The sequence below is a fragment of the Lates calcarifer genome, linkage group LG16_LG22 (genome assembly GCF_001640805.2).
Source record: "Lates calcarifer isolate ASB-BC8 linkage group LG16_LG22, TLL_Latcal_v3, whole genome shotgun sequence".
In the NCBI taxonomy this organism is placed as follows: domain Eukaryota; kingdom Metazoa; phylum Chordata; class Actinopteri; family Centropomidae; genus Lates; species Lates calcarifer.
In genome coordinates this window covers 14,612,349-14,639,197 of record NC_066848.1, presented here as the reverse complement: position 1 = coordinate 14,639,197, position 26,849 = coordinate 14,612,349, and the positions used below count along the sequence as shown (strand labels likewise).

The 26,849-nt window shown below is 38.6% G+C and overlaps 3 protein-coding genes and 1 pseudogene across 3 annotated transcripts in view; 1 reads left to right on the top strand and 3 right to left on the bottom strand.

Annotated features, from left to right (window-relative positions):
* The window catches only part of LOC108896248 (myozenin-1-like), a 4,819-nt pseudogene extending 3,760 nt beyond the window's left edge, over positions 1–1,059 (bottom strand).
* LOC108896269 (potassium voltage-gated channel subfamily H member 1) overlaps positions 1–7,702 on the top strand; it is a 70,079-nt gene extending 62,377 nt beyond the window's left edge. The window contains exon 12 of the mRNA XM_051076574.1: positions 2,418–7,702. Within this exon, the coding sequence (XP_050932531.1) occupies positions 2,418–3,287 (870 nt within the window). The 3' untranslated portion in view covers positions 3,288–7,702. The remainder of the gene's footprint in view (positions 1–2,417) is intronic.
* hhat (hedgehog acyltransferase) overlaps positions 1–25,543 on the bottom strand; it is a 47,484-nt gene extending 21,941 nt beyond the window's left edge. The window contains exon 1 of the mRNA XM_051076575.1: positions 25,395–25,543. The gene's annotated coding sequence lies outside the window, so the exon portion shown is untranslated. The remainder of the gene's footprint in view (positions 1–25,394) is intronic.
* On the bottom strand, positions 7,092–23,794 carry LOC108880541 (protein-cysteine N-palmitoyltransferase HHAT). The gene is given in 12 exon segments (XM_051076646.1): positions 7,092–10,189; positions 14,808–14,952; positions 15,399–15,600; positions 18,213–18,248; positions 20,317–20,371; positions 20,374–20,466; positions 20,857–20,971; positions 21,259–21,309; positions 21,311–21,472; positions 23,027–23,221; positions 23,303–23,416; positions 23,678–23,794. Coding segments are annotated over 12 exon segments (1,326 nt in total). The 5' UTR covers positions 23,750–23,794; the 3' UTR covers positions 7,092–10,103.
* Positions 25,544–26,849: the final 1,306 nt, after the last annotated feature.

The following is a 26,849-nucleotide window of genomic DNA, read 5'->3' as shown; positions in this document are numbered from 1 at the left end:
TATGATGAACTAATGATGATGACAAAGTTTCTTTTTTTCCTTGATGGTTTCTGTGTGTATGTATCTGTTTTGGTTCTATTTTTGTGTCCTTATTCATGGTGCAAAAAATCAATTAATAGTTCTAAAGCTCATACGAGTAAGCTGTATCCAGGCTTTAGCCTCATATCTAATGAAAAGTATGAGAGTGAGAGTGGGATGAATCTTCCCTTGGTGGAAAGACAGTCACAGACAACAGATCTCCACTCACTTGAACACCTATAACAGATTTTGGACCAACATGTTAGACAGCGCTCTCCACCACCATCATAAAAACACCAAAGGAGGGAATATTTTTAGGAAGAGTAGTGTTCCAGTAGTAGAGATAAGAGACTTGTAGAATCAATGCCAACGTGCATTGAAGCTGCTCTGGTGGCTTGTGTTGGTCCAACACCTTACTAAGACACTAAGACACTTTATGTTGGTTTTTCCAGTAATTTGTCATCCATCTGTATTTATATGTGTGTATATATGAACACTAAATGCAAGCTGTCAAACTATTCTTTTACTACCCAGTTTTCAAGATCATATACTTGACAACCCTACAACCAGAGCTCATGCAGTACATGTTACACAGCTAAACAACACATACTAAACTTCATGCAAAAACACAGTTCCATTAAGCAGTCACCTTAAATCCTCTCTCACATCCTTCATTCAGAAATGAACAGTTGTGATCGACAACACAAGTGTAGCTACCAATCATTACCTCATTCATAATAAGGTAAGCCTGCCCAGGAGAGTGCAAGTGAGATTGAATTGCCTGCATACAAAGAGGCAATCTCATCTGCTGCTTTAAACTCACCAGTCACCAGGGTCCCATACTTTCTGAATGTATACAGCAGGGAAATTCAGAGATAGGCAAAGAAGCCAAACGCTGCCTTAAAACTGAGCTTGTGAGGTTGTATTTTCAATTTGAGAAATCCTACATGTAATATGTTTGATATTAATAGTGGTGTAAGTTGGACAGCAGTGTTGCCATGTTGGTTGTCTTACTTGTGATGAATGGTTCCATGTAAGCATCATGCCTGGAACAAGAAAAGAGCAGATGACAAAACAAGTAAAAGTAAAAATACTATAAAAGTAAATACCACATCATTTGGTCGTTCAGATAAGAAAAACATACCCCATCAATCAACTTTCAGCTAGCCTGTGCTCCTTTTATGGGACAACACATCTTTGTTAGCAATTCTTATGAAAAACAAATCTAAAAAAATTGTGTCAAGAGTGTTTATGTTATGTGTTTATTTAAACAAAACTTTGATGCCACTTTCATGTCTATACAATACATAAAGAAAGTACAACCAGCTGCCTGTTAGATTAGCATAAAGGTGGATATCATCATCACCGATGAGATTGCCAATTTGTGGTTGTGGTTCTCCAGGTTTTTGAATGGATTAAAAAAAGTTGAGTTGTGTGAGTCTGTGAGCTTTAGAGATGCTAGTAGTTAGATTTAGTTATCTCTGGAAGAGCTAGGCTAGCTATTTACCACAGTTCCCAGTCTTTATGCTAAGCTAAGCTAACCAGTTACTGGGTCCAGCTATATAGTCCATAATCCATTCAGAGCTGAGAATGGTGTCAATCTTCTCATCTAACTCCTGGCAAGTAATTGCCAATATCTTGATTTCTCTAAATGTTTAACTTTTACTTTTTAAGGGCATCAAAAATGGCAAGTAAACTTAGATCACTGACTCAAGAATGAAGCAACAATTATTTCTGACCAAACAATCTCAATTCCAAGATCTACTTTTAATTTTTTTTTTTTTTTTTTTTTTCAAACGTATCATATGGTCTTTATCAGTGGGATGGACTTGGGTCTGTTGTCATGGAGAGACATCTGTTGACATGTAGTGGTAGTTGTTATGATTTTATCCTTAGGACTTCTCCATTTGGCTTATAAGTTAAATATCACTCATTCTTGAAGAGACAGTGTGACAAGTTTCAGACATCATGTCACACTCAAACGTCAAAGTACAAGAGGAAAACTGCAAAGCTAAAACTGCTAACACAAATGCTTGAAAACACAGTTGTCCATTAGCAGCTGAGTGATAAGCCCTTCCACCCACTGAAGCCAGAGGCATGATATGAACTTTCCCTCTGTGTAATGGAATAGCCTCTTTAAGGTGACATTTACAAAGCACACACATTTTGAAACATTGTCAATCTTCCACACAATCAGTAACACGGATACATTTCTGCTCTCTAACTAAAGATTTTAAACTGCTTTTATTCTGTTACTTGTTCACTTCATGAGACTAAATTGACTTTGAGAGGAGGCATTATGGTATCATTTCCCTTGTGTGCTGTCAAACACTGACATTTTTGATAATTCAAATCTTACACTGGTGTTTTAGTCACAACAACTTTAAATTCTTTTTTAGATCGTCTTTCGAAAGATCAGTGATGTGAAACGTGAGGAAGAGGAGCGACAGAGGCGTAAAAATGAAGCCCCTCTGAACTTGCCACCAGATCACCCAGTGCGAAAACTGTTCCAGCGCTTTCGACAGCAGAAGGAAGCCCGCATAGCGACTGAGAAACCAGAGCTACATGAACATGATATTGAGAAGGGCCCCATGTACGTGGATGTCCAGATAGCTAAAACAGCCATTACAACTACCAGCATCGTCACAGTGACAGAAAGCCCAGCAACACCTTCATCCTCAGCACCTTCATCTTCAACACCCCCCAAATGTTCTCCTTCAGACAAAGCAAAGCTGCAGGTGCCACCTCCTATTTCTTTAGTCGGATGCCGGCCTGCTGAACCAGTTAAAGTCAAAGGATGGGGTCGCTTCAAGGAGTCCATGGCCAAAGTCGACAACTGGAACAAAGTGTCTAAAGCCGAATCCATGGAGACTTTACCTGAACGGACCAAGGTGCATGAATCACAGATGTCTTTAAAGAAGACAGACTCATGTGACAGCGGTATCACCAAAAGTGATCTGCGCTTGGACAAAGTGGGAGACTTCCGCATGACGCCACAGGACCGCAGTCCTGTCCAGCCCTCGGAGACCAGGCACGCCTTCTACCCGATCCCTGAGCAAACGCTTCAGGCCTCGCTGCAGGAACTCAAGCTGGAGCTGAAGGACGACCTCAAGAACTTGAATGTTCGAATGTCTGGCCTGGAGGCACAACTAACAGAAGCACTTCAACTCCTTAAAGCGAGGAAATCAAGCACTGGCTCTCCACAGCATCTTTTTGATATTTCTAGACCTGCTTCACCAGAACTGGACAAAGAGGACATCTTCTCTTGAAGGATGGAAGAATCATCAGGTAACAGTTAACTCAACTCAGCTGGAATCCAGTAATATCCAGATTACTTGGATTGCTGAGGCTGCACTGGTCACACCATTTAAATGAGGTAACAGTGTTGTCTTTAAGACACACTTTCTCATAGGGGTGTACCTGTCGGTTAACAAGGAAGTGTCATGCTGAAAAGTTGAGGTCATAGCGGTCAAGTGTTCGTAACACTGAACACTCTGAGGTTGCATAAAAACTGACAGCTCTATGTTTGTACATAAATTTGATATATTTTTCCATTGTGCTATAATGGGAAAATAGCTTGAGCAGTTTGATTTTATCTTGAGTCCAATATCTGTTCAGATTTTGAGTCTCAACAGAAGAACATATTTGTATCTCTATTGGAAGGCTCCAATAGAAACAGCATGATCCACTGGTTTGTTATTGAATCATTTGTATGAGATTCTTTGCATGCCACTTAAAATAGACGTGTGCCTCAAAGTGCAGATGGTGCATATTTGATTAATTTAGGCTGCACGTTTACTCATTTGCATCATTTCACAGTGACAGTGAAAAAGGACAGTCTTTGCAGATGTTGAAACAGTCTAAGAGTAATTTCCTCCAGCAACTGATGAGCTCTCTTATTATATCATCTGCCAGGATCATTATGAATTATACAACAGATAACTCCGGCCAAGCAATCAGATTTTCAAAAACATCTTTCAGCAGAGTTTATCATTTCCATAAACCATGGATAGATGTGCTTGATGAAAAAGGGAATGCAGTGTTAACTAGTGTGGCAGCAGTCAGCAAGTTATCCATATTTACTGATATATAGTATTTATTATTCTCATATATAAACATTACAGCCACATACTTGATACATATATATATGTATATGTTGTATGAGAGCCATACATTTTTGGCTTTGATGTGCACAGTTATGTAATGCAGGTGGCTGTGCCCCATAACTCATTTTAAACTGACATGGATATAGTAAGGAATGCTCTTTTATTATTTTTATTATTTATTTATGTGAAATAAAACAGGCTGTCATAAAGTGTCAGAGGTTTGTTCTTGGAAACAAACCTAGATGTGACTGACTCACCGGAGTCAGTTTTTTTTTTGCCTTTAATGGCCAGTGAGGTACATTTTTCAGCAGTTAGCATGCATAATGGAATGTGTCTGTTTGTCCTCACGTTCACTTGAGAAAAAAACATCATCCCATCATAACATAAGATAGAAGCTGACTGTCAATAATGGGGAAAAATCAAAAATGTGAAAGTCTTTTTGGCGCACATATTCAGAGTTTGCAATGCTGGCAATCTCTTTCAGGATCACAACTTCACAAAGCGCAAGGTGACATCTTCAAATTGCTTAATTTGTCTGACCACCAGACAGAAAAAAACACTCAAAACCATTCAATCATGTCATAATAGAAAAATGAAAAACAAGCATTCTGAAGAAATGTTTTACAGAAAGAAGTGCATCATTCCATGTAATTGTCCAATATTCATTACACAAGAATGCATAAAACCATAATTAAAATTAGAATTTTTTGCCTTCTAACAAACTACATTTCAAATTCTTTAAATGAGGACTGTTTCAGATGTTCTGCCAACAATTAACTCTAAATAAATACTGAAACTATTACTTTTACCTCTTAAATGGTGTTGTTAACAAAAATGTGTAAATCAATGCGCTGTCATTGTCACACAATCCTAGCAATAATTATGCATATTTAGCTGTTATGAAAAGTAGCAAAAGTCTAATAATATTCAGTAAATTACTCATTTTTGAAACAAACTGTTTTTGCAGTTTTATAGAGTAATGGGTTTATGCAGATTGCTGACAATGAAGTGCAGAATAAATTAGTTGCAGTCAGTAGTCATACTGTATTATATCACTGATATTAATAGTAGTTCTGCTTGTATTTCTAAAACAAAGAATTGTTTTTAACTGCACAGAACTCAGAAGCACCTCTGATAGAAGCAGGAGCTGTGCTGCTTCTTGCTTAAGTCTATCTTTAGTATACAGTGTAAGTATTCTTTTACATAGCAAAAAACAGTAACCTCTATTCTATATTATTTATTATTCATATGGATAATTTATGTTCCCAGCACGCCTTGTCTCTTATCTAGACAAAAGACAAGCTGAGAGGAAAAAGACTGAGGTTCTCTTTCTCCAACACATTCTGTACCCTCCATTTCCATCAAAAATTCAGCCTACTAAAAATACATGGGCATGTCATAACAGAAATGAGAACTTGTTTGGGTTACAGCCAGTGTTTGTGAGTCTTTATGGGTCTGCCTTCACAAAGAATTCTGATCTTAGAGGGGGAAAAGCACAGAAATCATCTCGATACAACCTCTATCACGGAGAATTCATAAAGCTGCTGCACACACACGTAAGGTGTTCAGAAATCAAAGGGAGGGAAAAAAGAGGCCCGACAGTGACACCGAGGGCTTTAGTCACCCGAGTGAAAGAAAGGATCTAAAAATTATGTAATGGCAGGCACAGTCTTTTATCTAAGCAACAAAATCAATCTTCAAATGTCTGGCAGCTTCAAAATTGCAAACAAATTTGCTACAAAGTTATTACATTATTATTATTATAACACATTGACTGGAATATATTATCACAATTCAAATTATGAATTGTTTCAAAATCATAGCTTCGATCAAAGTGCTGCAAAAATCTGATAATGATCACTTTTTCCCAGTTAATGTGTCCTTATCCATAAGACTTGGATTTAAGGTAGTGCTTCCCAAAAAGACCCAAAACTTTTTCAGTCCCGCGCTCATGAGAGGAACGATCTTAATAAATTCCTCCCCAGCACCACAGGACAAATCTAGTGATGTGACTGAGGTTAAAAATGTTGTATTTGCAGAAAAGCTCATTGTGCAGTATTATAAAACCTGAGTCACGACAGACCTGTAAACAATGGTGATCTGCACAGACGTCACAGTTAACGAGACTGTTGTGATTCAGGGCAGCTCATACAGCAGCTATCATCTGCAAACTTTTAATGCACTTGATTTCCAAGTAGACATTGTACACATGATGCAGTCCTAAACTGAACCACGTAGAACAAGTAACTACTACAATTATCTACATTTACTGAAAAAAGGTGCAAATACTGCGTACTGGATCATTCAAATTAAAACTGCTACTGATTTTATTTTTCTATTTTTAAAATCAGCCTTGATGTAGCACCAAATAGCTACAGTAGCTTGGCTCTTTTCAAAATTCTAATAATGTCTACTGGCATTAAAAACTAAAACTCATTAATTAATTAATTAATTAACATTTTGTTTGTTCTATCAGTACAAAATCCAAAACATGAAAACAACAATTTATGGTTTCACAGGAAGTTTTGTGCCAATAGGCATTTCTCAACTTCGGACACAGCCAGGCTAGTCATTTCTCTTTGCTTCCAGTCTGTATGCTAAGCTTAGCTAATTGACTTCTGGCTCTAGCTTCATATAATGCACACATGAGAGTGGCATTGATCCTCTCATGTAATCCTCGAAAATGAATAAATGTCAGACTTAGAGAAGAGTTTTACTTAGAGAAAAGTTGAAGCTTCTGTCTTCTTCTGAACATATTTACAGTTTACACATTATAGCTCTAGATTAAACTTTACATCACATTACATAGGGGTTAAAGGTGTAAATCACTGAATGTTACGCTGTTTAATGAACAGTTATGTTACAGTTTAACCATAACTGTTCATTAAAACAAGTGAAAAACTGATGAAAAATACTTTGGCCTGCTCTATTAATAAAGCAGACAACAATGCAAACAACGCAATGTAATCAGGAGCTGTCTGTCATTTTTATTATCATCTATGTGACTCAACCATACAAATCCAATACAGAAAATATTTATTTTCTTTTAAGAGGTTATTGTTACATTGTGAAAAATGTTACTTACGGTGGAATATTTTCATTTTCTGCTGCTGTTTCACTTCACCAGTGACACAAATGAATGACAGAACTGGTAATATTTGTTAAGTATATTTTAAACTTTCATTTTGAATGACTTGTAACTTTGGTCTTTTGTGTTGGTGGGTACTCTATTACTTGACTCTGTGATTGGTTATATTTAAACCGTAAATTCACTTTTTTACCTTTAATTTCTTTACTTTTTACAGTATCTAATAGGAATAGTACCAGATCAGCTTATTTTCATAATAAAAAATCAATGAAAAGATCAAATCTGCTCCAGCTAAAAATCCAATTTTGTGTCCAATAACAAAGATAGAGCAGGTGGAGAGTACTTTCATGTACATCCATCTCAGGAGGATAAATCTTTTACCAACATCAGAAATATACAGTACTAAAATGGGATGTAGGTGCACTCATTCATAAACCAGAACCTTAAGAGCAATATTTAGTTCTGCGCTGTAACATTTATAAACAAAGGTGAAGAAAATATGAAAAAGTGAAAGAGACTTTTACACTACTGCACTACCACTTAATTAATATTATTACAGTCTTTATCTCTGATTGCTACTGAGAAGCATGCAACACTGTGCCTTCATAATGTTGCCCCACACATGTAGAAGAGCAGTGTTAAACATCCAAATTACTGTCACTTCTTTGAAACAGTTTGAACACAGACCTATTTTTGTGGTCAGCTCTGGAAAGCTGCCTAGCTAAAACCCTACACACACACACACACACAAATATATATATATATATATATATATATATATATATATATATATATATGTATGTATGCACAGATTATATTGCAATGTTTAGATTCTTAAGAAAGAGAAAAGTTTGGCTCTGGTGTTTGGTTTATGTAATATGCACATGCCTGTATGTTCACATGTCATGTGATGAGAAATGTAACTATTTCAAGCACAATGGGAGCTCCTTGTTATGAACTGTGACATACATTCATAATAAATATTTTATATATATATTGTACCTGGCCTGTTTTCTTCAGGCACTGTATAGCATCCTCTCTGACTTGTGAGGATTGTCTGTCTTTGTGTTGTAGCTCCTCTGCCACCAGTGATAAGGGCACATCTCTACGAAAGTGTTAGTCAGCAGGTGTGTTCTCCTGCTGATCATCTTACGTCAGATAAACCTCACAGTTTTGTGCTAATCTAAGAGGATTCCTCTCTGACACCCTGCTCACATTGATCCTACTTAGTGCCACAGATGTGATAATCCAAAGAATAGAAATCAGCTAATGGAACCAGAACAACAGACTCCAGATTACACTGTACTTTTATTATTTACTGACAAAATACCTTGTATTATAAGATTGTTTGTTCTCCACTGATCAAGATAGAAATTACAGTCCCTATGCAGGTAAGATGGATTACTGACTGAGAACATATAAACCTTGAGAACAATCAATTGTTGCTTCAGGACAATAAACAAACAGCGGGCCAGAGGCAACTTTAGAGTTTTATGTCAATGAAGAATTTCAGTGATGGCACCTCTGACTTAGAATTCACTTTCTTCAACTAATCTCTGTGGACGCTGTACCCTGAAGCTGTTTGCTTTGTGTGAATAGTAAGAGGATCAAATTGGGTTTGCAACATCACACTTTCTAAGCTCAAAAGACACAAAAAAGCACAGATAAGCTTTTTAAAGCAGCTTCCTATTAATTCCCAGAACACATTTTAAACCTGCTGACAGACTAGTCATCCCTTACTGGGTTAGAGTGAATTATTTATTGTGATCTTGTACACTTTTAAGAACTCATCACCAAGAACTAAACCCAGTGAACAGTCAACAAATCCAAAAATGATAATGTAACGAACATCTCCGACCTGTTTTAGAGGAAAGTCAGCTGATATTCCATGATATCTCACTGTCAACAACAGGCACTAGAAACTACGTTGACCAGCTGTTTTAGGAAATGACATATCCTTTTATTAAAAAAATATATAAATAATGTATTTTTCACCCATTTTTTAAGATGAGACTGTAAATAAAGATTTATATACGATGTTATCAGGACATAAATACAGCTGGAATACGGAAACTATAAATGACTCACCGCATTAAGTACAGCATGGTTATAATCATGAAACTTTAATCCAAACATGACAACTGGGTTGGGCTAGTGTCCTCGGGCTGAGGCATTGTATAGTCGACATTTTGAAGGAACAAGGTGATACATAACATACAGCATGTGTTTTTTTTTATTTTTATCTTTAATCTTAATCTTTAATCTCCAAAGTTTGCTTTTGTCTGCATGTGTAGCTGCTTTAAAGCAATGCATTTACTAATATTAGTGTGATCAGGTTACTGCTCTTTTCAGGCTTCTGTGTCTATCGACAGCCTCTGAATGCACAACTGTTTTTGTGGCGAGCTGAAGGAGGACGGTAAATGCGAAATTAGCATTTCCCCAGTTTATCGCACCACCCAGCAATACCTTATCAGAGTCATATAGCCAAGACAGATTCAAGGTCCAAATTATCCTTTACGGTTTCTTAGAATCATTCATGCCTCAGCACAGCCAAGGCAAGACATGACTTATATTAACGACTGTCCTCAATTTACAGCATCGCACTCATTCTATTGATGTTTATGTGCACTTATTTCCATGAAGTACAGGAAACTACAAAGGATGAACACTGATCCTTTAAGTCTTAGCTTACAGACGGATTTTGCCTGGTCCTGCAGGTTGTTTGAAAGTGACTGCTCAGCTGCACTTCAGCCTGGTTTGGATAGGTTCTGTGGCTGTGAGCCAGATTCGCCACAGAGATGCTGGGTGGTGAGGACGAGGCACTGGACTCAGCGGGTCGTTCTGGTTGTCCGGTTGCACAGATTCTCACTCCGATACAAAGTCAAGGTGACTCATGGCGGGCGGGAAGTCCAGTCGAGTCCAATCTGAGCAAAGCAGTAGAGGAAAGCCAGCATAGGTGGGGCCACGGTAGACCAGCCTGAAATGAGATGAAAACTGATGTACTCATCTGGAACAGTGAATAGAACAGAAATTATTTAGTCAGAATTAGTGCAGTTTACTTTATAAATACAAATGAGGTAAATTTAAACTCAGCCAGAAAGTGACTGCTATGTACTGAAACTTGGATTCTTTTACAAGAGCTAGAGAGACAGAGAGTAATAGTTTGGTCAGCGCTCTCCGCTGTACTGTGTTGTGTTACGGTTATTCACTTTTTCTATTTATAGCTGCTTCTTAGAGGGTCGAGTAGGCAGGTAAGGACAGCTGTCTGCACCTCCTCCCCAACTGGCTTCGCTCCAGATTATCTCAGTAACCTGCACCTGCACCCACAATGCTCTTCAATGGTCTATTCTTTTCTATTCATGTCAAAATCCAATTCACGTACACACGAGCTCCTTCCTGCACAGCTGTACTGTCATTTTCCTGTCAGTGGAAAAGAAAGGTTACATGGGATAAGGCTTGCAAAGCCATATTTTGACAATAAATGTTTTTATGCCATGCTGAAGTGAAGTTTTGTTTTTGCAGTCTGGGAATTATTAAAAAAAAAAAAAGTATATTTTTTGCATTTATCCTTTAAAAACCGCCTAGATGATGTTGCCAGTCAATTCAAGCTAATTATTGATGCTACTTTAATCACACTGAGCAAATTTTGAATCAGTTTCAAGTGCACTGTTGAAATATTATGCATTTCCAACATGTAAATTAATCATTCAAAGTCTTTTAGCCCGAGGCCCTGTGCGCACCAAGAGCAAGCCTTGCTTCCGTGCCAAGATGTCCTAGTGTTTTGTCTTTGCAGGTATGTACATTTCATTAACACCCTCAGTGTGCAATATATTCTCTAACCAGCCATCCAACCTTTGCTGTTACTGACTTCAAACTAACAGGGTGAAAAGCAGAACACCAGCTTACACCACAAGCCAAACGTGATTAAAGAAAACTACTAAGTACCAAGCCATGGTAAAGAGATGGAGAGTGGAAAAACTTAAATGTATATCCTATTTCCTCCAGCTGCATGTCACTATGGCTCTAATCAACCAGTGCTGTAATTACACCGGTTTCTTTTGCCACTTGATTAACAGAGTACATCAAGTTGAACTGAGGTGAAAAGGCCACTTGCAGTGAGGCAACTCAAAACTAAATAGAAAGCTGATTAGCGATCAGAAGGACTGTGCTTCTAAGTGAGGTAAAGACTGACAACTTGTAGGCTTAGCTCTGACATGATCGTTAGACTGATACAAACAAAGGACGACTTGTGTTGGTTTTAGCAAATAATAGAGAGCGAGTGTGAGCTTTTTTTAGCCACGCTAGTGGCATCGCTCTAGGGACGGCAATGTCTGTCAGTCCAGGGTGAAATATGTCAATACTGGATAGACTGGCATGAAATGTTGTACAGACATTTATGATAATGAATCCTACTGACCTTGGTGATACCCTGACTTTTCCTCTAGGGCCACCATGATATTTACATTTGATTTTAAGTGAAATGTCTCAAAAAATATATGAATATTTCTGACTAAATTCACTTTGTGTTTGGTGAATGTTAATGCGAAATGTAAATGATACACATTAGCTAACCTTGCAAAACCTGTGAGCATGTTAGCATACTAACATTAGCATTTACCTCAGTACAGCTACACAGAGCTAGAATGGCTGTAGACTCTTAATCTTGTTTTTCTTGTTTTAATCCATTATACTGGCAAACAGAATTTGAACTAACAAAGGGTACTCAAGTAAAAGAACTGTAACTGCACTGATGTGTAAAAAAATATCTACTGGGTAAAACTTAAAAAAGGAGGTAATTAAAAAAAACTCCACAGAGTTAGAAAGTGTTCTTACAGTGACTAACAGTTGTATTTCTCTGTAAAAAACAAACCAAAAAAAAAACAAAAACAACATGATCTTCCTAACTCTGAAAGACTAAGAGGACAGAGCTATGATTAGATTAGATTAGAAGTGAAATGAGTGGAAATTACAAATACTGCAATAGTGCGCAAACTTTTTTGTTATTAGTATATAAAGTATTATTATTTTCATTATGGACTAATCAAGATGATTTTTTCAGTAGATCAATCAGTTGCTTACTCTATAAAATGTGGAAAAAAGTGGGAAAATGGAAAATCACAATCGAATGTTGAAAATGGACATGAATGATTCTTGATTATTAAAATAATTGCTGATTTTTCTTAGGGTCTACTAATTGATCTAGAGGAATAATGACTTCCGTAAAGTTCACCTCCACAGTGCATACAACCATAATAGCAGATGTACTGACTGATGACAAATAGTCTTCATTTTAAACATAGCCATTGAAATTAGATTGGAGGGTCACTAACTTTTAATTACAGCATTTCTAATTTAATTTGATGATGCATGTTATTGAAATAATACCAAGCACCGTGTCACTTTTCTGTCACGTTTCTAACAACTCAGCACAGTGACTTTTGAGTGATTCTACATGGGGGCATGCAAGACACTTTGGACATCTGAAATAAACATACACAACTATTGACACAGTGTGATTAGGAATCTGTTTTGTTCATTTTACCAGAGAGGTCAGAGTGCAATTACGCTACTGCCTGCACTTGTAAAAATCCCAGACAGGCTCATTTAAAAGCATTGATTTCATGCTAATGAAGCAAACTGCAGCTCCCCCTCAGTGATTTATTATGCAGATATAAGGAATGGTTTTAGGCATCTCTGGCAGATCCATTATATCTCAATTTAAAGAACAAAAATGCAAGGACTCAGCGGGAGTGACACAATTACGAAGTGGTTTGTTCAGTAGTGTATTTAAAAGCACACACTGCCAGGTTATGTCTTTATTTTTAGTCCTTTAATGGTCCGAATGAATCACCATAACAGCAAACTGAGATTATGCATTTAGTTTCTAGTTCTTACTCTGAATAATTCACAACAGAAGTTCATATTTTTAGGTTCCTCTTAACTTATTTACACCAAGTCTACAGTAGTGTGTGTGTGTGTGTGAGAAAGGGGTCAGGAATGCTGGAAGAGGCATAATGTTACACACCATTTGCTGTGAGCCTGCCAGGTTTCCAACAAATGATTACTGTCACAATAAAACTTAACTGGTGACTAGAATATGACCTTTGTGCAACAAGTTGAAAGCTTTCTCTCTTATTCTGAAGGAACTGAACACAGACCTAATGACTAATTTAATTGAAAACAATTAAAAAAACATTTCTCCTGTCTTGCATTTGCAAGTTTTCTTATAACGCTGGAATGTTAAGAGTTGCTGCCTTTGCACAGACTCCCCAACATCAACTAAATCCCAGCATTGACATTTCACAACAGATCACCAGGTGGGAATGTGCAAAATGGGAGAGATGCTAAAGGCTGTCTACGTGATCCATGGCATAATCACTTTTTCTTGAGCTATTGTTTTCCTCTGCAGAGAGCAATCAATCTATACGTCAGGGCAGAGCTACCTTTGGTGTTGCAGTGTTCAGATTGTACACCTCGCCACTGGACTCACTGTTCACACTATTTTACCTTTACCGAGCATCAATTCATATTAACATGAAGAAAGCATATCTGAGTTTCCAGATATATATTAGTCTAATTTAAAGCTGCACAAATAAATTTTTTTATTGTTAATAAATAATAATTACCATGTGTGATTTGAAATGGACCATGGTTTTGGTTTAACAACCCCCTGTTTTAGTTCAGTGTCACGACTCTCATCAATTCCCATTTCCAGCAGCAGGCAGCTGTTCTCAACAAAAAAAAAAAGCTTTGATAAAACCCACTGTACTCCTTCTGCTCAGCACCAAACAGCAGACAGACAAAGTTAGCGACCAGCTGATGAGCACAGTGGAGCCTTTAGCAGCTAAAGAGCCAAATATTTCCCTTAGGAGTTAGTGAGGCGAAAGAAAGAGCTACAAGGAAAGTAAATATTGGGCCAGAAACACAACTGTGTAAACAGGCAACAGTGGTTCCAATTTTATAATATAATGTCAACTAAATCAATTACACTGCTTGAAAAATAAGTAAACTATGAATTTTAATTCAGCATGAATCAAAAGTCCTGATTAATAAATTATATAAATTATATGGTGATGTGTGAACACTAAGCTGAGCTCTCAGCGCCCAAACCAGCGGCGATTGCAGCTCAGACTGCTTATCATGTGTAGACAGGCTTCAGGAGGGCCTGCCATCTTGCTTTAGGTACCAAATGAGCCAAATAAAGACACAGGGAGCAAAACAGGGACTGGCACATCCATGAAGCAGATGTCTCTCTATTTGGAGGAGTTTGCCCACGCAGATGCATAAAATTCCCCAGTATGACCACAGCCTCGCCCATCCACTGAAATATACAGACCCACTGAACAGCAGCATTTTTAATCACTGTATTATATTTTATTTATGATTTTACTTTCAGCCTATGTGAGCTGGCCTCTCGGTTGCTTTACACACACACTATCTTTAGCTGCTGTCACTGGAGGAGAATCTGTGATGTCCTCCAATTCAGCTAAATGACTGATGCTCCACACCGCTGACAAATTTATAAATGCCAACAATCCTGCAAAATAAAGGCACAAACAAATCCTATTGAGCAAGTGTTGTGGAAGACAATTTACCTTGAATGAAGACACGCTTCCAGAAGATTCTGCCAACATGTATCCCCCCAAGGAACACCAGATTAGAGAGGATGAGCATGGCAGTGGAGAAGGCAGAGAGAAGGGCAATGATTCGCCTTTTCATCGCCGCAGAGAAATTCTGCTCCTGGGAAATCAGTAAATAAATAAGCAAATTGCAGGAGAACCACAAAGAGATTTTCATCGTAAATCTGAAATACAAAGAACACCAAAGCACCTGGCACTAATGAACTGTGTGACCATAAACTAGGAGGACTACACAGCACGCCAACAGAGTTTATTACTATTTCGAGAACATGAACCTTCTCCCAAGGCTAGAGGCCAATAAAGCAAGAACAGCCTGGATGAATCTACCGGAGACAGACTTTTCACCCTCATTAATGTTGTGAGTTAGATGTGACAGAATCCAAGCAGTTTGTCTCCTGTCTTTACCTACTGTAGCATTATCTCTTATCTATTAGATTATATGACCCCTTTATTTCTGGTTACAGGAAAGATTTCGTCATGTCCACGCATCTTAACTGAACATCAAATCAATGGGAAAACCAGGGAATGCTTGGATTTCCAACTTACAACAATGGAGTGAATAAAGGATGACGCAAAGAGAGACTTCAGCCCGTTTTCCACCAGAACTCCAGCCCAGTTCATTAGGGCCCAGTACTGTAAGTAGTCATGGCCACCGTGCCAGTGGCAGACGAATCCAAACGCAAGGCCAGTGGATAATATTTTGTAAAGAGGGCCGTGTCGTGAGCCTCCCAACGGCACGTAGACATACCTGAAACATGAACACATAACATGAAAAAATAAGAACTTTAATGCGATTAGAAAAAATGTAATGTTTTAATGTTTTCAAGGAGATTATAACCTGTCCAAGTCAGTAAAAAGCAGTAAACTAAAGGTGGTAATAACAGACGGACAGACAGATAATTTAATGATTTAATTATTTTTCCTTAGTAGGACAGGAATATACTGCTGTCAGAGAATAGTGCAGCTGTAAAACAAAAGAGGACTGAAAATGGCACCACAATGCACAAATGAATTGCAAAGAACAACCTGTCACAGAAATGATTTTGTCATGTTCATTGATTTTTAATCAAATAAATGTTGCTCTGACGCCCAGTGCAAAAATAGAGGCACTCCAGGGAACATCAGTCCTGTAAAGTTGTTAATAATGCTGCAGCTGGGTTATTGATTCCAAAGTGGTTCCTATGACTGGAACATTTAACCCACTTTCTTGTTTTGGTTGGCTAAGGCCGGATGTCAACGAAATTGCTTATAAATTGAGGACAGGGAGTTAAATGAAATTGCAAAATTCATTTATTTTTTAATTTATCAAACAACTAATGTCTACAACGTAACACATGTAATTTTACAGAGGTTTTAGTGAGACATACAGCTGTGTACTCATGCAGTAGCCCACTTGATGTGAAGAATATCCCTCTCATCTGTAAAAAAAAATGTGTCACATCATGAAGAAAAATGGTCTCAGATACTCTGAGAACCTCATCTGTCCCAGAGGTACCGAGATTCTCAACATGCTACATCAGTCCAACACTTAGAAACAAACAACATGTTCTATCTAGTGTTGCTGAGCTAGGAACTAATTATCTCAGCCACCCTGTGGCTAATCAATGTTCCTGAAAGATGAGCCAGCATTTTCTGAGCCTTAAATAGAGTGGCCAGCTTGGCCATATTGGAGGATGAAAGTAGGTGCAAAAACAGATGGAGAGGTACCAGTGTTAGAGCCAGAGCAAACTGAATACCTAAACATACTCAGCATCCGTCCATCTGTTTGAATTATTTAGATGTAGATGGATTTGAAACAGATGTTAATCAAAATATGGTAATTTTGAGATGTACATTAAGACCTGAATTATCAGTGTGTTATGTAATACCTGAACACTGCAAGCTGATGGAGTAAGCAACATACAGGCTTTATAGACTAACAATGGAATTAACAGAGGAATTAGAGTCTAGCAACTATTAGTGTTGATTCTTAAGCTCTTATAGATAGTTCACTTGATCAAAGTGCAGTCAGAACCAGACCTGAATGCCAACCTCTACCCAACCCAACCATTGCCCCCCACTTCCTTATTTACAACTAATATTTCCCAGGATTTGGGCACTCTTTCTCATATGTAGCTGCACTAACTCCATCAAACAGACAGTAAACAGCTCTTTGTGTTGGCTGATAACTGTGTATGTGTGTGAAACAGAGAACCTGAGACACACCGTGGTGTACAGGCAGGGAGAGCGTAACGGAATGGCGAAGAATGAGCCACTTAGCTGCCCAGGGAGACGGGGTGTCAGTGAGTCATGTAAAGCACATCATTTAACACCTACGCACTCATCTAGCCCTCTTCAGACAATTTCAGCAGAATTTCAGAACTGCATTAAAACCTCTTTAAAAGCACTTTTCACAAGAAGGAACGTCGGGGCATTGTGTCATGGGTATCATTTTGCATCTGCAGTAGGATAATTGCAAGTGGTGCCATTAAGCAGGAGAAAACAATTTCCAATGGACACAGATTAAAATGGAAACTTGCATTTGCAATTTAAATTCTGGGATCTTACGCAAATTAATTGGGAGACAGTTAGAGACAGTCTGGTATTTCATATTTCATTCTAAACTCATCCCTAACATCTGAAAAGCTGACGTACACGTGCACCATCATACATGTCAAGCAACAGAAAACAACCAGTGAACACAAACACTAATTAGCAAACAATAACCAAGACAAGGGAACATTTTCACAGAATATCAGTGTAATTTCTGACAACCGTGCAAATGTAGCGTTGCCTTAATGTAGCAAACCGCGTCTACCAAATGGACCATAAACTCTCAATAGGCTGCATTCAGCCAAGTGTGCATCATTAAAAGCAGACAAACTAATAATGTGCGTTGTCCAAACTACAAGTGAGCAGGCACATAATGCTCCCATTACATATGCACATATTAAACAAGGAGGCATTTCTCCAGGGTGCAGGAGCAGTAACACAACAGAAGAACTGCTCACCAACAACACGCAACCTCATAATCATGAGAAAGCCTACATGCAAATGCAGCATCCTTGTCCATTATGATGACACATGCGGGCACACAGCTGGAGAATGGCACCTTTTTTTTTTTTTTCTAAGGATATTCAACCGACTACCTCAATGCCTCACAGGAAATAAGCTCTTAAATAACAGACACAGTACGATTAAACACATGCTAGTTCAAATATTATAATGAATAAAAACTAGATAGATAGATAGATAGATAGATAGATAGATAGATAGATATTCTAATATGAGAGCTATTATTTGATTTAGATGACATTTCACATTTTTAGTATGCATTAACATCTGAATTAGTCTGTCCACTGCTCATAAAGTGCCTCTTACCTGATGAGCCATCGATACAGACCCTCATCAAAGTGCCTGAGAGTGAAAAAAAAAATATTTGAGTCACAGATTTACATAATAATATAGCACTAACACCTGAGCACTGGGTTTTATAAACTGTGTCATCATAGGATGTATGTGTTTTTCTGTGCAAGTTCTTTGTCATTAAGAAGATTAGCCCCCCCCGCCCCCGTCTATATACTGGAGCTGTTCGGTCAGTGATGTCTGTCGACAGCTTTATGCATTCCATCAATGTTGTCAACATTGGCCAGCTCAGCACACACAGGCTGGATTGGAGTGCATCAGTGTCAGCACATCGGTCGAACTGGTCTACAGGCGGTGCATTTTTATTGCTAAACCAAACGCACAGACGTCCATCTCAACTTTATGTGCTCTAAATTAAGACTGCACTTCCTTATTGTTAATTACATTTAGGAACAGGAACTGATTTTGATTCTGTGACAAAGTGATACACAACACCCCCTGGTAATTTTACAGCTCAATCATACAGTTTTATTGTACATTATGAGGTTTGCATTTAATTGCACGTTTGCTCTGTTTAAACCACTCATACACTCACATGCCAGTTTATTAGGTACATCTAGCTGAAACTAATGCAGTCAACCCAGCCCTACAATAAATCCTACATTCATGAAAGTTATAATGTTCAGTTGTTGTTGAAATGTTTTTAGAGAGGTGTTATTCAAATTTATGATGTTTGTTCTTAATATCTGATCTAAATTTTTCACTGTCCTTACTTTTTATTTTATTTATTTAAATTATTTTATTGCCTCACGCCTGCTCTTTGTGAAGCTTTATAAAGTGCCATATAAATAAACTTTATTATTATTATCATTTCTGAGGCTGCAGTTTGTGGTGCTGTTGAACTGTATTGCATCACAAAAGAGGCACTTGTGATATGTGGCCTACCCTCATTGATAGAAATGGTCTAGACAAAATAAAAGCAACACCTGTCAGTATAATACAGTACAGTTCAACAGCACCACAGCCTCCAAAATGATCATGAGTTAAATCAAAACAGTTTCTACCAAAACAGAACATTTTAACTTCATGAAGGTGGGATTTATTAGCAGTACTGTTGTATTAGACTGGCAGCTTGGTGTGAATTACAGCATATTTTACAGCATATGAAACAAAAGTCTTTTTCTTCATCCAGAAGTGGTGAGCATCCTGGAGGACCTCGAAGCTAAATGGCAAACACAAATGGCACTGTAACACAAAATGTTCACAGTTACACATTCTTGACTGCCCTGAAATTCGGGCAGAAACTTTGTTGCCTTTGGCCTTTTCTATATTTGAAGTCTTGCTGATGAAGTTGCTTCATCCCTGTGTAACAAACACTGCAATGTGTGTGTTCATTAACTTGAGCAATTGTGACCCCTTCAGCATAAACAAGGCATAGTCCTTTGCTTTGTAATGAAAGTGTTAAATGAGGTTACTAAACATAGCAATCATCATGACATTTAATTTCATAATGTCCACTTTTTGTGGAGGTGGGTGAGACAAAAATAACTCAATATGAGGTGAGTGTGTGTGTGATTAAACATAACAGTTTTATGTTAAATGCTGGACTGTATAATACGCTCATAAGCTGGGAACTGTCAGATCTTATTTAAAACTGACATGCAGTTGTAATTTGCATTCTATTTTTGGTGATTTTAAGATGCAGACATGTTTTATGTTTAATGATTTACTTTATTGTCTTGGGAACGCTGCTACAAGCCTGTTTCTGTTTAGAGGGGGAAAAAAGGAAAAGATTTTGCCCGTGAAAACACCATTTGTACGACCAAACCATTTTAGCTCAAGCCTGAAAGAATGATATGATGTTCAGGGTGCAGGGGTGACCTATTGTTCTGATTGCCGGTAATAACAGAAGATGAGACATTTCTCTGTGCCCAGTCTGAATTTGATTGCCAAAGCACAGCAAGCACTTAAAGCACTTCACATTAAATGCACCTTTTCCTCGAGGATACTGGGGTTGCTAGCTTTTCCGGTCACTGACATGTTAAGGAATGCTGGCAGCGAAACCAGTATAGACCTGTATTAATTTCAGCAGTGTTAAATGGAGGTGGTATGATCTTACCTCCACATTCCTGTGAAACTGTACATGATGCTGACACAGGAAGGAAGCTTGGGGGATCCAGTTTATCCAAAGTAGCCAGCATGGATGGAAGACCAAACAGTACCAGATACTTCACATAGAAGAATTGGACGAGGGCCAGGGCCAGACCACCTGTGAATGATTTAATGATTAAGACAAGTTTTTTTTTTTTACTTTACTACAAATACCCAAGTATCTATAGACCACAGCAGCCACTTGCATAAACTATATATACTGCCCAAAACTTAATACACCAAGTGAAAATGAATATGTCAAATACAAACAAAATCACACTGAAAAAAAAAAATGGATAATGAATTGAGGGCAATGAAAACATCAGTAATCAGCATATCTGATGGAGTTTTAAAACCAGCAAAATCCTGTGTAACATGTTTTTTCATTCTGCATCTTGAAAACACATACAGTGTGTGTGTGTGTGTGTAGCGGCAGGGAACATTAAAGCTGAAACTCAATGTTATACTGTGCATGGAAGGCCAAAATATATACAGTATAAAGACTTACCCAAGGCCCAAGGAGGAAGAATTTGTAAGTAGGTCTCATTAGACTGGATGGAGTGCATGTACATTACATGGATCATGTACTCTGCAATGCACCACCACAGTAGGATCCGTCCGATCTGAGCACCAAGTAATAAGAGCAGATCCGTCCCTGTCACTCTCCTCGACAGGCCTCCGCATCTGCAAGTGGAAGGAAGAAAAAACCAGGATTGTAATAAAAGAGCAAACGCATACTGTATGAATATGTAGGAACTAGTTACTGTTAACTTCAAGTTACTGTCTGCTGGTCAATAGCCCACCACTGATGTGTTATCTGCTATGTTTTTAAAAAGCTGACCTGAGATACACCCGTACTTAGGAGCAGTAATCAGATTACCTCAGTAGTTGCCTTTGATGGCTCTCTTACCTGCTCAATGTAGTCTTTGTATGTGATAATGGGTCCATTGTAGAAAAAAGGGATGATAAAAGGTGTACGAAAACAACCAACAGAGCGGCACAACTCCACCACGGTCTGGAGGGCACCAGCAGTGCTCCAGGCTGAAGCTGATAAAGCGCAGACCGCAGACAGCAACACTGAAGAGCAGCAGATAGTACTCCTCCTCTGTCTCATACCAGCTTCTCTGAAATGCAGTGGGAAGGCCAATTATTTTTAACACATTTCAGGGGAATCCTTATATAAATAGTGACAGTTTGACACTAATTTAGATATGTTTTTAAAATCACACTTTACCTAGTAAGGCAGATTATAGAATATTTTGGACATAAGACTGCTTAAGATACTAACAAAAATATGCTTAAGACAACATTTAATGAGGTCTGCTTAACAGCATTGGGAATGTAATCGCTTTCAGAGTTGTGCTTGAACACATCAGTCAATTGTATGCAATTGCACTTGTGAAGGGGGGCTGAGAAGGGGAGGGGAATTTTTTAGAAGCGTGCACAAGTCTGTCAGGTCTGTTTCACTTTCTGAATTCAAATTTCTAACAACTGTGACTGGGAGCATAGTTTCCACGCTCTAACCATGCTTTATATGTCAAATACTGTGCAGTTAAAGGGTGTTTTTAGTGGATAGATTTGACTATGCTAAAAGTAGTGAAATACTAAGAGCCAGTTTCCATAATGACTAACCCTGAAATCATATTATTCATATTATTTACATCATTTAAATATCTTTTTGGTCTTTAATTCATTGCGTTCATTGTGGTGTATTGAATAAAAGGCAATTTAGTTAAATCTCACCATTCTGTGGTTATTCTTCATTGTCGCTTTGAGAATGAGGACTACTAGCATGTCTCCCACTGCCTCTCCCATTTCCACATTCTCGTAAGAAGATACTGAGCTCTTCCCAAACCTCAGGAAATACTAGAAATAACCTGCTTGATGTGTATGTTTTCAATAAATTCACTCAGCTTTTACAGATATAGAATTATGGAGCTGAGCAGGCTTTAACATTCCTTTAGTATCTTGCGCCCTCTTGTGTTTGTTGCAGATATTACATTTTGTGATAATCAAAAGGTAAAATCTGATTTAACTGCAATTCTAAAAATTCACTTTCAGTACCACAACATTAAAGAAACTGTAAATTTGTACGATGCCATTAAAGACACAGACACTTCCTCTGAATGGTACAAGTAGTGGCTGCAGTCAATTAGCTCGATTAGCTTGTTAAGGAACAGCCAATCTGGTGAGGAGAACAATCACCTATGCAGTACCCTTAGTACCAGTTTTCTGTTCTGCCTGGAGATTGAGACAAGGACTTGCCTTTCACAACTTTTGGAGTTTTGTGGGAGATTAATGGACTTTTTACATGTGTATATTGTGTGTGCAGCTACAGGTAAGTCTAGTTTCTTTATAGTTTAAAGTTAAGTGTTGTTTTAGGGCTGACTGAGTGTGTGAGAGATGCAGATCTTCAACAAATGAGATTGGTGGCTTTGTAAGGAAGTGTTTGCGTTTGGTTTAACAATTTTATCAGAGTAGAAATATAAGAGTTGTTAGAGCAATTTGTGGAGTTTTACTGCTGATGCAGTGAAAGCGATTTGTTTTTTTGCATGATTTCTGTTTTAGAGCCACATTCACATACTGAATGCATACCTACAGATGCTGAAGAAAAACTAGCTATCCTAGCCAAGATTTTATAGCCAGCTCTAGTGTAATCCAGTTGATAAACCACCCACCTGGATCTCTTGAAGTGGCTGGATGTGAAGTGTGGAGAGCAGCAGCAGGTTACATGCCCATGATAAAGTGGTTTTTCTCAGCTGGGCCACTGAAAAGGACAGGCCCAGATGTACCAGCAACACACTCACACCTTTAACCCCCAACACGCTGCTGGCTGCTAAGAGGCCATAGATCGTGAGTACTGGCACCCTGAGCTGTTGGAGAAACATGAAACGAGTTGGATTGAAATATAGCTCTAGAATCCCTTTAAGAGCACTGTAGCAGCTGCTTCCTACCTTGGGATAAAAGATGCTGGTCAGTCTCGATATGATGCCATGACCAGTCAGGGTCCACAGCAAAGACTTCTTAGCCCATTCAGTCCAGAAACTCCACTCAAAGTCTGATGGGTCCTAACAAAAACGATTAAGTTTAAAACACATCTGAGACCTGGGGAAAAGAGGAGCTTAATGGTGTGTTAAGGCCCTAATTTTTATGTATCAACCAAATAGATAAAGGCATTAAAAACTGAAATTGAAACTTAACTGAAATTAGCTTTTTTCTGTGACACAAAATAGTTTAAATTAGGGGCACTATGGACTTAAAAACAAACTTGACAACATAATGTTTGTTCAGACTAGGCTTTTAATCAGCAATTTAAATATTCTACTTACCCTTTTATAACCCTCAAGAAGACCCTTTTCCAACTGGAATTCTCTCTCTAATCCTGCTTCATGCTCTGACATACAAAACAGGAATTAACTTCATTATTCTTTAATGTCTCTTCTCAGTTCACCAAACCAACATTTGATATCTGTCCATCAAGCTTACGTTTGAGAACCTGTGCAATTGGTAGAAAGAATAGAGATGTGAGCCAAAGGACAGCACCCAATACGCAAGGATCTCTGTCCATGCAGGGGTGTCAACTGGGTCTTTGATTTAGATGTCATCAGGTAAAATCACTTTGCTATAAAGCACCTAAAACAGAGGGATTGAGAAACACAAACACACACCACACACACCACACCTTAAATCAGGTAATCAAATTCACAAGCAATAATTGGCACTAACACAGTGCCAAGTTGCTTAAAATCTGATTATGTAGGCCTATTACATGAATGTGAAACTGAAATTACTTATTTAGCTCTAGTTTTCAAACTGTCACAGACATAGACACAACAAATTGTACACGGATTTCTTTGATGGTGCTGTAGCATCATACTGTTTGATTCTTTTTCACATTTATTCTGGATTCAAAATTCACTTTCACGTGTCATAACCCGTTAAATGGTGCACTGCTGTTGACAAAAGTAGCGACTCGCAAAAGAAACTAGTTGTCATGTATTATTATGTAGTCTTTTACGATGTATTGTGTATTATTTCCACTGTACTACCTGGAGTAGCTAAAATTTCTTGAGTACATATCTAACCGTTATCAAACAGCAATCACTGCCGTTGCTAAGTAACACTGCGCCCAGACGTTGCGGACTATGACATAGCCCGACAATGGTGTTGCCAGGTTTGGTAGTTTTCCGCCCAGTGGGGCTACTTTTTCTTGAATCGGTCGGATAAAAATGGACCTGGAGGGGTTGTTATTATTCTGGCTGCTTGTTATATCATCGAAGTGGTTTACGTTTATATTCCAGGGGTTTAATCTGCATGGTGAGGTAATAATTAGCTACAGTGTGAGTTGAACAGGTCAACAGTTGAAGCTGCAGCAGTCGACTTCTTCAAGAACCTCAAGCGCCAGACTGCAGTACTTTCTGTCAAAAAGCGAAGTCTTAGCTCAGTTAAATCCCAACAGACCTAATACACCTGTTGTTGGATTCAATACGATTTACTCTTTCGGGTATATCATTATTCTGAAGTTCATCGCAAATTTACGTTTATTACGTTACGTTCTAAGAAATCATAGAAAAAAGGCGCTCCCCATTGCTCTGGAACTTGCCTGACACTCACTACAATTTTAAGTTTTCTTCAGTATCAAAGTGTTTCAGTGATAGCTGTCAGTTCACCCAATGGTGCACAATATACATAAACTGCTAATGACGAATTCGGCGTGCTTAATTTTCCAAAATCTTGACAAATCTAGGTTTAAAATGGGGCGATTGTATCGAATCGAATAACTTTTTACCAGTCAAATCTGGCAACAATGCCCCGCAAACGGGTAAAAAGTAAAGACCAAAGCAGGTAACGATACTTGGCATCATCTTGGCATTTGAGATCATAACGAGATCACTAAATACAAGTCGGTGTATTTGTACACGTTTCCGTGCTCGATTGGCCATTTGTTTTTATTCCCACATTGATGGGTTACCTGAAAACACGAGCTACGTTAGTAAGCTAACGTTAGCTAAGCGAGCTAATAATTTAAATAAGTTGCTGTGTTACCTAATAATACTGTGCTGGTGGTCATTGCGTCGCTGTAAATTGTAGACTGCACTGTCTGACGGTGCTTGGACCGTAGCAGCATGACGCTAGTAAACTCCGGTATCCATCATTCAAAGGTACTGAATTCTCCTTCTTTTTCCTTGTTTTACTTTGGCAAATGCCCTTTTAGAGCTCGATCGCCCCCACCTGTGTCGGAGTGGCCCGTTAGCTTATGCCAGGAAAACCGACTGGATGAACCGTGTGAAGTGTAAGTTCTGTAATTGAGTACTTTCAGTTTGTGCTTCTTTATTATTGTTATGCTACATTTATTTGAAAATTGTAGTTACTTTTAAGATGCATTTCTTGACTGTACTTTTGTCATCTCTACCTCTATTGTCCAGCAACAAGAGTACAACCTGTTTACTATATTTATTGTTATTATTCCAGTAAGATCCTGTCTCAACCTGGAAGAGAGAGACTTTCCTCCACTCCAGAGAGAGACAGTTAAACAGACAAAAAGAGAGGGACAAGAAAACAAGAGGATTCAGCCTCATAAGATGACTGCGACTGATGGACTGAAAAATAAAACACAGACAGTTGTGCCTCTGGAAGAGGCCATGTCCATTCAGCAGTCTGCGCAAAAAAAACAACGCACAGGCTGCATTAACAACCACAGTCCAGCCTGACATGACTCTAAAAACAGAGCCTGTGATAAGAATCCTTAAACGGCCTGAAGGGAATACCAAAGTCCCAGTCACAGAGACCCAGAGAGCAGAGCCTGTGATAAGTATACTCAAACAACCTGAAACAACTACTGAAATCCAACCTGCAGAAACTCCCACAGCAGAGCCTGCAATGACTAAGATAGCACTTCATCAGCTTATGGCTCAAAAGGACAACAAAAACTTACACTACCGTGGCAAGTCGAGCGATTAACACAACTCAGACATGTAGTGAAAGAAGCCAGTCAGGAGACTGGGGGGGGGGGGGATTATTGCTGAACTATACACAAAGGGAAAAAAGAAAAGGATGCAGTCTGAAATATAAAATGGAAACAAACAGAAAGAAGGTGCTTGAAGGAAACCTGGCCAGGCAGGAGGAGGAGACCTCTATGATTAAACAGACACTGGCCCAGGTCAAAAATGACCTGGAAAATTCCAGATGCCAGTGGGAGAGTGAGAGGTCCCATCTCCTCGCAGACCAAATCCAGGAAACATCTGCCCTCAAAGCTACATCTCTCCAGGAGCTGGACAAGACGACATCAGAGTGGGAGGAGGAAAGGTCCCGCCTGGTGGAGGAGCAAATGAAAGAAACCTACACCCTAAAAGCAGAACTTCTCCAGGACCTGGAGAAGAGGTCAGAGTAGGAGAAGGAAAGGTCTCACCTCCTGGAGGAGCAAATCAAGGCATCCTCCAGCTTCACAGCAACTCTGGCAAAAGCACAAGAAGACCTGGACAGAGAATGACTCCAGTGGAG